This window comes from Lottia gigantea (genome assembly GCF_000327385.1).
Source record: "Lottia gigantea unplaced genomic scaffold LOTGIsca_283, whole genome shotgun sequence".
NCBI classification, from domain to species: domain Eukaryota; kingdom Metazoa; phylum Mollusca; class Gastropoda; family Lottiidae; genus Lottia; species Lottia gigantea.
The window spans coordinates 32,610-45,856 of NW_008708909.1; the positions used below are offsets into that span (position 1 = coordinate 32,610).

General features: G+C 33.7%; 2 protein-coding genes across 2 annotated transcripts; both read left to right on the plus strand.

Annotated features, from left to right (window-relative positions):
* Positions 1-590: 590 nt before the first annotated feature.
* Positions 591-4,538, plus strand: LOTGIDRAFT_175447 (hypothetical protein; the record flags this gene model as incomplete). Its single annotated transcript, XM_009056665.1, has 4 exons — positions 591-1,023; positions 2,210-2,263; positions 2,507-2,651; positions 4,400-4,538. The coding sequence occupies 4 exons, from the start codon at positions 591-593 to the stop codon at positions 4,536-4,538; spliced, it is 771 nt and encodes a 256-aa protein (XP_009054913.1).
* A 1,043-nt stretch (positions 4,539-5,581) lies between these two features.
* On the plus strand, positions 5,582-11,060 carry LOTGIDRAFT_175448 (hypothetical protein; the record flags this gene model as incomplete). Its single annotated transcript, XM_009056666.1, has 6 exons — positions 5,582-6,545; positions 7,020-7,167; positions 7,476-7,645; positions 8,383-8,654; positions 10,419-10,510; positions 10,958-11,060. The coding sequence occupies 6 exons, from the start codon at positions 5,582-5,584 to the stop codon at positions 11,058-11,060; spliced, it is 1,749 nt and encodes a 582-aa protein (XP_009054914.1).
* Positions 11,061-13,247: the final 2,187 nt, after the last annotated feature.

Below are 13,247 nucleotides of genomic sequence, written 5' to 3' on the forward strand. Positions count from 1 at the left end.
TCAATGGGTCATAGATATTATAGTCAATGGATCATAGATATCATAGTCACTAGATCATAGATATTATAGTCAATGGATCATAGATATTATAGTCAATGGGTCATAGATATTATAGTCAATGGATCATAGATATTTTAGTCACTAGATCATAGATATTATAGTCAATGGATCATATATATCATAGTCAATGGATCATAGATATTATAGTCAATGGATCATAGATATTATAGTCAATGGATCATAGATATCATAGTCACTAGATCATAGATATTATAGTCACTGGATCATAGATATCATAGTCAATGGGTCATAGATATTATAGTCAATGGATCATAGATATCATAGTCAATGGATCATAGATATCATAGTCAATGGATCATAGATATCATAGTCAATGGATCATAGATATCATAGTCACTGGATCATAGATATCATAGTCACTGGATCATAGATATCATAGTCAATGGATCATATATATCATAATCACTGGATCATATATATCATAGTCACTGGATCATAGATATCACGAAACATACCGTACGCTGTTTACAAAATTATCTTTGTACAAAAGCAAATGAATTAAATGGAACATGAGACAATACTCTACAAGTTCACAGATTCATACTGAAGAACAAGATATCATAGATTGGATATTATATAAAAATATTTCTGTACTAAATTGTTATCTCTATGTTCTAGCGTTAGATGGTGGTTGTGTCGACTCCTTTGGAAGAATATGTGGATGCCTGAATCCTTCAAATACAACACATTCGATAGAATGCTGTGGAGACAAAATAATACAATTAGAATTTACTGGAGAAACTATTATCTACCAGCGTACAGATTCAACCTGTAAGCCTTCAAATGTAACGGTTCCATGTGTAACCAGTGATAACAGGAATAGTTTAGACCTTGGAAACAAAGTAAACATCTATAATAACTGTAGTGGACAGAAACAATGTGATGTACATTTACAGGCATCTATTGATATAATGATACAAACTCCAGTTACTTGTGAACCAGGTAAGCCTTATGTCCCACAAGGAATTTAGAATTATGCGATGGTTTGCGATGGGGAAATGTGGAAAATCTTGTGAGAAATTGCGACAAAATTATAGAAATAGTAACCCCATTATTTTTGCATCTGAGATGATTCTGCAAAAGTCCGCTTTATATAAGGCGACAGTTCTGCCATGTTCGTCGATAATCTGCAATGGATCTGCTGACTATGACCAAGATTGGTCGGCGATGTAACGGAAATATTCAGCGTTGTATTGCATGAACGTTAGGTGACTTTGTGACTCAATGCTATAGTAAAACGAGATAATTAATCTCTGCTTCCAACTTGGTGTCAATGAATTTTAAAAACATATTTGTTTTTATTTCCAAAATGAATTTTGGTCATAAAACAGTAACGTAACTACTTGAGAGCTGTTATGGCGGTTATGGTCTAATAAAGAGGTCGGACAGCCGAACATAATGCTACTCTCTGCCTGGGTTTATAAATTTACCCATGACATACATTGTGTATTTATTGTTTGTTTATTATTTTATAATTATAGTTAATAGAATATTTTCTACGGTAGAAAATTACCCTATGCATTTTGCAAATAAAGTTGCAATATTTTACATCAATGGCAAGGATTACATTGGAAAAGAGATTACCCAATATTGTACTGCCTGGTCTACCAATGATATATTATACCTGGAGGTGTTGTATATAAACCTTGGTCCTAGATCTTGTGAAAAAGTAAAGTTGTCAATTCTTCAATTGATCTGTACAGACTCTGGAGTGATAATGTTTTATACAGCAATTGGATTCATTGGTAAAGAGTTGAGTTGGGAAATAACGGACCTGGAATTGGAAACGAATGAAGTAATATATGCAAGATTTTTTGTTCGTAAGCATCGATTTGATATATAACATTGATTAGCACTTATATTAACTACGAGTTCTGAGACAGAAAGACCAATCTCAATCTATAATCATCTTCACAATTTCAAGCTTATACGAACTTCATACTTATACGTATCCTAAAATATCCACCTTTCTGTTATCACGGAAAGCAACGATTTGATTGGATTTTACGCCAACGAATACAGCCAATCAGATCCCTCTACAGAAAGGCTTCACACGTTATGCCTTATATTTTACAGACTTTCTGTCTATTTAAAACAGATTATTAGCCCTTGTATGTTTTTTTTTCAGGCAGCGGGTCGAAAGTAGATGTATTTTGCAATGGTAACCAGAAAGATGTGACAGGTAAATTATTCACAATTTTAAGTTTTTAATTTATTTTTAAAGATTTACAACAAAGAAATAATTATTGAGTTGACAAAAACCAGTCAGATAATCATATTAAGTAATAAAGGTCGTTCATCTTCTCTTAGCACTATGCTAAGTCTACAGTGATACCAGGTGTTTCAGAAAGGAGAACATCTGTGCCTCTATAGAGACCTCTGTCATAGTTATTATAGTGAGCTCAATACAATATTGTGATTTTAGAGAAACCGAGTCCTAGCTATGAAGAGAATTGTATGTTGGTTTGCAAAGAAGGAGATGAAATTAAACTCTACATCATGTTTGGTAGTATTTTAGCTGCTGTGATTGTCATTAATATTGTCTGTATTGGAGTCTACTGTTGCATCAGGTAAGTCTCACGTCCATTTCGGATTTAAATACAAACTGTGGGTGTAGAAGTTATCAGACGATCAACAAAGCAGTGAAAACTAGTCTATACTCTTTAAACTTTATTAACTTGTAACTTGAAGAGTAAAGTTGTTGTTGTTCAGAGATTGACTACAAAATAAAACATTAACAAACACTACTAACTTGTTATAACTTCTGGCAGCTTTGATTTTAAATAAAAATATTTGGCAGTACCGTACACTTCTTTTGAACTTTTTGAGGCGATACTGAATAATATTACCAAGTTTCGTCAAAATCTCTAAGAATTGGGCCTTACAGGCTAAAACTTAAAGAACAAGGGCAATAACTCATACTAAATATTTTTCGATTCTTCTGATTTTCGATAGGGTTCATCCTTGGGTAATAACAATACTCACACCAAGTTTCGTCAAAATCCATCAAGAATTATGCCTTCTATGCAGGTGAACGCGTTTTCAACAACAAGGATAAAAACTCTTAATAATATTTTTCTGATTTTCAATAGGGTTCATCCTTGGGTGATAACAAACACTCACACCAAGTTTCATCAAAATCCGTCCTGCATTGCACCTTCTAGAGTGCTTACAAGCATTTCAAGAACAAGGGCCAAAACTCATACTAAATATTTTTCGATTTTTCTGATTTTCAATACGGTTCATTTTTGGGTGATTACAAATAATCATACCAAGTTTCGTCGAAATCAGTCAAGAATGGTGCCTTCTAGAGTGTTAAGAGCAATTTCGGACCGATGGACAGCAATGGCTATTCGCACCGCACGGTACCAAAATGGGCAGTAAAAACATATGGCCATCTCTACCTAACCCTAACAAAGTCACTTAATATCATTCTTGACAATCAAAACGGTTTCACGCTTTAAAAAAAACCCCAAAACTAGCGCGCCTATTATGTTTTATCTTATCCATACCGTTGTTAGCAACAATAGAGAACACGCATCATGACAGTGCGTTAACAATTACATATAAAATATAAAGTTTACCGATTTATTATGCCTTTTATCTACACAATTCCACATCGAACTTCAAGCTTACTTCTCGACACGCCATGTTGCCTTATGACTGGATAAATTCGACAATTAGAAAAGAGACTAAAGTGACTTGAATAATCGGGACTTTTTCCATGAAAAACTATACACTACAGGCGTTCATTTCTTCAACACAGGCGTTCATTTCTTCAAATGACAAGCGCTCGTTGCGAGCAATATACCACATATTTCTAAAACTTTAACTAAATAATTAACTTGATACTCTTCACTGTTAATTTGATTATCAAAAACCTGATGCTGCCCTAAGACAACCCCATATGTATACTCTTTCAAACATTCACAAAAATCCTCAAACAGAATGGTTTGAGTGAGCTAAGGTAATCAGTTAAAGTTACTGTCGAAATTTGTACCTTTCAATGTAAGTGTATTTGTAATAGACCGTAATAATATAACTCAATTGTCGGCAAAAATGTGAACGAAAAAAATAAACAATGATATTTGGTGTATGAGGTATATTTGAAGGTACAGTTCTAGTTCTTCTAAGATTAAAAATATACATGTATTTCAAATTCATATCGACCTTTGACCTTTAACTTGAGATTCACTTGTACATGTAGATGTAAATAAAAGTTTATTGATACCTTTGGTTCAGATCCATTTTATCGGAAACGGGATAGTGTTTGCTCTGTAGAATTTCACATCATTTACTTCTCGTTGTTCTCTTTCAGAAATCGTAAAACACCGAAAGAAACAACTACCAATGTGGCAATGTCAAACCGTGGGGAAAACGATTATGACAACCCACACCACAACTACCTTCATGTAATCGATGATCCGGTTGCCGATTACGAACAACTTCCGACTTAACACACAAATAAGTCTGCAAATGAATTCGAATTTTGAACTGTTTGAGAGATTTTATTCAATGGTATTTTTTATAATGTAGAAAACATCGCGGTGGTTCCAGTTGACTTAATTATAAATTATAAAATTAACTTGCTTTCCGTGGTTTTTAAATTGCTATCTGTAACATCTAATTATTGGTATCAATTTGATATGAGAGCTAACGTCTCTTTTCTACCACAGTTGTAATCGTATGACGTTAAATCAATCAAGGCGGGTCATTTTTATTATTGCAAAGTTGTGTTTATATGTTTTAAATCAGGGCTTTTCAACCTGGGGTAATGATTTATAGGGGGAAGGGGGTAAGAAAAAGGTTGAAAACCCCTGTTGTAAATAGTATCAGTAGCCATCTGTATAAAAACTTTAGTCACCATATCCTTCTGTAAACCATTCTGTCATATACATGTAAATAAATGTATTATTTTAGACACCTATATTCTATCGAAATAAATATATAGCATAGGTAAAATTTTATTTAAAACGTAAAATATCAAATCTTCCTAATACAAGACAATTGAAATTTTGCATTATGAAAATGACTTTTTCATTTCAACCTTTTACACATTGAAATTATTATTGGATGTCATTACGAATATTCCAGTTGTTATCCTTCCTCACATGCCTTTTTGTATTTTCAGAACGTGGGGTCTAAATCTCGGAAAAATTTATGTTTTGTTTTGTCCGAGTTTTTATTAATGGTTACCACTATAAACGGAAACTCCGCCCTTTCGTACAGTCGTTTCTTTTTGAGAGTAGTGTTTTCGGAAGATGCTCTCGAAGACGTGTCCGATTTCTCAACCCTTTGATCAAACCTTCGGCCCGTACGCTTATGTCGGATTCTTACCTTTTGAGCTACCCATTTTATTTGAAATGAAAGCTCCTAACCATATGTTGTTGCTCAGGGTCCTATTGTGACGTCAACAATTAAGAAAAATCATAAATAGTTGAAAAAATAGATACAGGATATCAAGATGAATGTAGACAGTAGATCAAGTAGTGTAGTAGACATGGAAGTCGGTGATTCGAATGAAGATGGTTCTATGCAGAAGAAGTTTAGTATGCAGGCCTGTAACGTTTTGGCAGAGCTTCGACGAACTGGAGATTTTTGTGATGCTGTGATCAAAGTTCAAAGTAAACGTTTTCCAGTTCATAGAAATATATTATCTGCGTGTAGCCCTTATTTCAGGGCTTTATTTAAGAACCAAGAAGGTAACAATAAACGTATTGAAGTAACAATACCCGGGGTTTCACCCGGAATAATGAACGAACTGATCGAGTATGCTTATACTAGAGATATTAAAATACACCCTGAGAATGTGGAAGAACTGCTACCTGCGGCTGAGCAGTTCCATGTCACAGGTTTAGTAAAAGCGTGTTGTGATTTTCTCACTGATCAACTTGCTCCAGAGAACTGTATCGGCATTCGAGCTTTTGCTAAAGCTTACTTTTGTCACACCTTAGAAAGAACTGCTCTGAAATATATTCTTAAGAACTTCTGCTCTCTTCATCAATACAGTAATGAATTTTTACAACTTAACGTCGACGAAGTTTCAGAAATTTTGAGTTGTGATAATTTGAACGTTAAAAATGAAGAACTTGTTTTTGATGCCGTACTACGCTGGATAGATTATGATCCCGAAAGAAGGCGCTGCCACATTGCAAAAATCTTAAAAACAATTCGATTAGGTCTCTTGACTACACAGTATTTTGTTGAAAAAGTGAAATCACATCCCTACGTTAAAGAGAGTTCAGCTTGTAAGCCGATTATTATAGAAACATTGAAGTTTCTGTACGATTTGGACATGGACGAGGAAAAAGAAGTGGATTTAAATCATCCTCTAGCCAAGCCACGGGTACCTCACGAGGTTCTGTTTGTTATTGGAGGTTGGAGTGGCGGATCCCCGACTACCATGGTAGAAACGTATGATACTCGAGCAGATAGATGGATAGTATGTAAAACTGTAGATAAAGGTAATTCATCGACATCATTAATATCTATATGATACTTGTAAATAAGTAATTATGTTAGAAATGTGTTGAAACACAACTAGAAATTCTAAAATGTGCTAAATTCTCATTTTTCTATGCACATGCTCCGCCCACCACCCTACTGACAGAAAACAACGGGAGACAACACCTTTTAATAAAGAATTTTTATTCTCGTAGAATACTTTCGCTATCATTGATTAGTTAGTCAATTGCACTTTTTCCGATCTCATGCAAATTTTTCTGTTATTACCGCCAGCCGGCCGTGTACACTCAACTATACTCAACAGAGACACTTTTTGTCGGAATTAGACAAAATATTGCTATGTATAAGAGTTTCTGAGGTATTGTCTTAGTTGTATGCAAAAACTATTATAGAAAAAATATTATCTGTAATTTTTCGCCGACAACCTATTTTCAATACGTATTCAATTTAGAAATATATATTTTATATTGTAGAGGCGAGGGCATATCATGGTACCGTTGCTTATGATATGCGAATTTACGTCATTGGTGGTTTTGATGGAGTAGAATATTTTAACAGTGTACGATGTTTTAATCCTTTAACTAAAATATGGTCTGAAGTTTCACCAATGAATTGTAAAAGGTAGTCCTACTAATCACAATCTATTCAGTTATCTACCACAGTCCCATTCCTATGATGTTATTTAAACCAATCAAAGCATCTTACGTAGAACGCATTCCTTGTTAACATAACTAGTTGTTGGGTAGCAATATGACAACCTCTCTTTAGCTGATATCCCACAATTCACACAACCGTCTGGTCCAATCGAACTTGGAACTGTCCATAATCTGATTTTTCGGTTCAAGCTTTCAATATACTATTTCTATTGTATATATTTAGCATTTGCGTTCATGTTTATTTCCTGCATAAAATGTCTATTTACTTTACAGATGTTATGTGAGTGTTGCCGTTTTAGAACCGTATATTTATGCAATGGGCGGATACAATGGTCACGATCGCCAATATTCAGCTGAAAGATATTCCAAGCAGAGAAACCAATGGAGTTTAATACAATCGATGAATATCCCAAGAAGTGATGCTAGTGCTACAGATCTAGAGGGTAAGTCTGTGAAGACAACACACTCACTCACGTGTTTCTTTGAGAGTGACGCCATCTGACGAGATTGTTTTGAATAAATAAACCAAGTTCTAACGACCCGAACTGCAAAACTAAACTCTAAATCCAAAACAACATTTTGCCGAAACATTGGTAGCAGCTAATGAACTTTTTACGTGTGGTGAATATCAATCATAAGTGAGTAAGTATTTCATAATGAAAAGTGGTATCAAGTGTTTAGAAGAGTAGGCATACCCTGCCTGGTGCCACACCCTATCACCTGTTCTATGTCATTTCATTTTGAACCAACTAATCAAACTCTCTGTTCAATAAAAAAAAATAATGTTATTGAAAAGTTGTCAAAATTTCGTAGGACAGGACAGCAGCATTAGCCAACTTTTTCGATTTCCAACATTCGTGGGATCTTTAACTTGAAGAGTCTGTAGCACAGGAGGCTTCTATTTACTGTCCCATCTAGACTAGACGCTTTTTAATGTCATCCCCTCCGACATGGATCACCTAAACTTCAAAGAAAAAGAGAATGTTCTAAGCGACGTTGCTTTTTGATGCTTCAATGCCGGCTCTTCCTATCATTGCGAAGCAGAATTCACCAAGCGTTGGATTGTTCACCCACCAACAGGGAACGTGAGCTGGGATTAGACAGTCGTGAGACAGGTTAGATTTATCTAACAGATATGTGATATAATATAAGATTTATAACTTTATGAATCAATTTCCAGGAAAGATTTATATATGTGGTGGATTCAATGGTCAAGAATGTCTGAATTCTGCTGAATATTACGATCCAGAAACTAACCAGTGGACATTGCTACGACCAATGAGAAACAAACGAAGCGGTGTTGGTGTAATAGCCTATCGTGGACATCTGTACGCTCTGGGTGGTTTCAATGGTGTATCCCGTATGAATACCGGAGAACGATTCAGTTTGGTCACCAACTCATGGCAGACAATTCCGGAAATGGATAACTCACGAAGTAATTTTGCTATTGAGGTATAGTAGAATCGTATTTGTGTTGAAAATGACATATCTAAACTCTGGTGTTTCTATAATTATTAAGATGGGGGTTGAGGGGGCATAGTATTTCAGAACTGTCAAGGGAGATCTGTAGCAAATCTTACTCTATGTTCAATGATAATGGTGGTGAAAATATATTTGTAGATTATTGATGAGATGGTATATTTGTAATGTGTTTATAATTGTAGATTATAGTTGAGATGGTATTTGTAATGTGTCTATAATTGTAGATTATAGATGAGATGGTATTTATAATGTGTTTATAATTGTAGATTATTGATGAGGTGTTATTTGTAATGTGTTTATAATTGTAGATTATTGATGAGATGGTATTGGTAATGTGTTTATAATTGTAGATTATAGATAAGATGGTATTTGTAATGTGTTTATAATTGTAGATTATTATAAGATGGTATTTGTTATGTGTTTATAATTGTAGATTATTGATGAGATTGTATTTGTTATGTGTTTATAATTGTAGATTATAGATGAAATGGTATTTGTAATGTGTTTATAATTGTAGATTATTGATAAGATGGTATTTGTAATGTGTCTGTAATTGTAGATTATTGATGAAATGGTATTTGTAATGTGTTTATAATTGTAGATTATAGATAAGATGGTATTTGTAACAAGTTTATAATTGTAGATTATAGATAAGATGGTATTTTTAACAAGTTTATAATTGTAGATTATAGATGAGATGGTATTTGTAATGTGTTTATAATTGTAGATTATAGATGAGATGGTATTTGTAATGTGCTTATAATTGTAGATTATTGATGAAATGGTATTTGTAATGTATTATAATTGTAGATTATTGATGAGATGGTATTTGTAATGTGTTTATAATTGTAGATTATTGATGAAATGGTATTTGTAATGTGCTTATAATTGTAGATTATTGATGAAATGGTATTTGTAATGTGTTTGTAATTGTAGATTATAGATGAGATGGTATTTGTAATGTGTTTATGGTTGTAGATTATAGATGAGATGGTATTTGTAATGTGTTTATAATTGTAGATTAGTGATGAGATGGTATTTGTAATGTATTTATAATTGTACATTATAGATTAGATGGTATTTGTTATATGTTTGTAATTGTAGATTATAGATGAGATGGTATTTGTAATGTGTTTATAATTGTAGATTAGTGATGAGATGGTCTTTGTAATGTGTTTATAATTGTAGATTATTGATGAGATGGTATTTGTAATGTGTTTATAATTGTAGATTATAGATGAGATGGTATTTGTAATGTGTTTATAATTGTAGATTATAGATGAAATGGTATTTGTAATGTGTTTATAATTGTAGATTATAGATGAGATGGTATTTATAATGTGTTTATAATTGTAGATTATTGATGAGATGGTATTTGTAATATGTTTATAATTGTAGCTTATTGATGAGATGGTATTTGTAATGTGTTTATAATTGTAGATTATTGATAAGATGGTATTTGTAATGTGTTTATGATTGTAGATTATTGATAAGATGGTATTTGTAATGTGTTTATGATTGTAGATTATAGATGAGATGGTATTTGTAGTGTGTTTATAATTGTAGATTAGTGATGAGATGGTCTTTGTAATGTGTTTATAATTGTAGATTATAGATAATATGGTATTTGTTACATGTTTGTAATTGTAGATTATAGATAAGATGGTATTTGTTATATGTTTGTAATTGTAGATTATAGATGAGATGGTATTTGTAATGTGTTTGTAATTGTAGATTATTGATGATATGATATTTGCTATAGGAGGTTTTAATGGTGTAACTACTATATTTAATGTAGAATGCTACGATTCTGTAACAGATGAATGGTGAGTAGAATGATTTTGTATGACTAGAAATTCAGAAAGAAATTTCAGGTATGCCCATTTGAGACTTGTTGATGTAAATAAAGCCGCAAACTAAATTAAAGGGACAAGTTTGCCATATGTGGATATTGATTGATTTGTGGCTTGAATATATTACGTAAATGGTCTTCAGAAGTACTAGAAATCTACGAAAATTGCACACTTCCTATAAAAGAGCGCTAACTAAGAATATTACTTTTCATTTCTATATATATCATTTCTATATATGGTAGTGTCTCAAGACAAGTCGTCTTTTTAACTTTCAAACGCGGTTGATTCTGACATATATGGATTTGAAGCTATTACTGATTATCTTAGATAAAAAAAAGTTTCGTTTCTGAGACTAAGGTACGATTGACAAAACGGATGACATAAAGTTCATTTTCATTCATATTTTTACTTATTTTACAGGTACCACGCAACAGATATGACTGTTTATCGCAGTGCTCTGAGTGCCTGTGTTATACGAGGATTACCAAATATTGAGGATTTTATACAACAAGGTCGGGAATAGAGAAATGACATGAACATCATTACTAATTGTCCGTATATCGCTCAGCCCTAATGTATTTTTAATCATAGACACGAACCATTCCTATTCTGGAATTCTAACGAACATTGGCTTTACTATGAATTACATGGAGGGGTATCTTTGGTCATAATTGTGTATACATGGATTAATAAACGTAATTAATATATGATAATTATGCTGATTTACAAATTCAGTGCTTTAGCACAATGCAAGGGATTCAAAGTGGAGTCTAGTGGTTATTGCAGTCAAGGTATAAGTACTAAGTTGTTGATATTGTGAAAATGGGACTGGGCAGATCTTAAATAAAACGGTCAATATATTTACCCCATAAGAAAGCTAAACTGAAGGCCAAAAGAACCTTGACCAAGGATTAAAAACACCCTAAATAATAAACACAATATGATTGAATTGAAATGTTGTAAGCTGATTGACGAAACTAGCACAATACATAGCAAACGTATAGTTTTCGGTTATGGTGTTAGAGTCGCGCAAAGTGAGGTGAGGAACAAACATTGAACTGTCAATCTTACAATTCAAACAGAAAAAAAAGCAGAAATTCCAAGATCGTTCACATTAGTAGCGTATGTGACCATTCATACTTTACAATGCAGGCGAATACTCCCTAACGCACAGAAAAAGTTAATCGTCTGATCAGGTCACGGAGGTAAATCCTCGCCATTCCTCCTAGAGGGCCTGGATGAATTCTTGTTGAATGGCTGGAGGTCGCTGTCGAACATGACGATCCACGATATTGAAGTGATATTCCATGGAGGGAACATGCAGGCCACGACAACACGTTGATATTTTTGTCACTATTTGGTAAGACTGTTGGAATTTCCTCGATGTAACGCTGAGCTGTCACGATAACTAGTGGGGTCTTCTCCTGTCCACTCCATGACACTCTGTCCCGCCACTTGAATGAAACAAGAAACTCTCTGCCTTCAAATTAAATCTGAAAGAAAAATAGAACTGATATACATCATAGAAGTCACCCATCGCGAGCCCATCTTAATCTCAGACGACGATGTTGAGCTGTCAATTGTTTTTACTCAAGACTATTACTTATGACCTTATCGTTCTCTCAATGTTGTCTTGGGCTGCGAAACTTCTGCCTTATCTAGATACAGATATCTTCAAAATAGAATTTAGGGCATTTTCCATCTTTGTGGCCTGTTTACTGGATTATGATTACTGTAGCAGAGATCTTCAGATATCCAAGAACAATTTTTTCAAAAGCAGAAACGGAAATGAGATTCTGTTATAGGATACAAAGCTCATCGTCACGTAAAAAGTCGGCTATAAACTTTCCTCTACTACAATCATCGGGGATACCTCGGAAGGAATGGTGATCATTGGAAGTTTTTAAGGCCATGGTTCGTCATTTTCGGAGGTTGATTTGAATAGTCTGAAGAGGTACAAGAATTACACGAAAATCTCATTATCCCCTCAAATATAACTCTAAGGAGGATGTAACTTACTTTTTCTATATATGTCTATTCAGGTTCCCAACCTTTTTCAAGTAGCGACCCTATTCCAGAAACCACACATCGCGACCCTTTAAAGTAAAAACAAATCCGCATGTTTTCCTCAGTTTTCTTGTAATACATCGTTATTATGTGTATTACATTACAGTAGTATATGAGTTTTCTGATATAGCGCATCCAGTTTGATCCGGTTTTGAGATGTCAGGTATATGTCTTTTCGGATATGACGCATTTCACTTCTGCGCAGCTTTTACAATGCGTCATATCCGAAAAGACACAACTGTTAAAATGCATTATAACAGACTTTCCCCAAACTGTTAAAAATGTATTATAACAGACTTCCCAAACTGTTAAAAAAATATATCATAACAGATTCCTCCAAACTGTATTATAAATTACCCAAAACCACAGACAAGAATCACTAATAATAATACAGTATAAAATAACCACATTAAAAATGTCTTTAATTTTAAAACAGGAAAAAAAAAATTCGAAGGAGACGGTTTCTTCTCTGCGCTAACATCTCTCATCCCCAAAGTGGCCAATTTTGTCTCAAACAACAAATCCCTCATTTCCTCAGAAGCGCAAGCTCTTGGATCTGTGGCAAAAGCAGGAGTAAATATTAGCGATGCAGTGAAAAAATCTGACGAACTTAAAGAACTGCAGCTAATAAGAGAACTAAGAA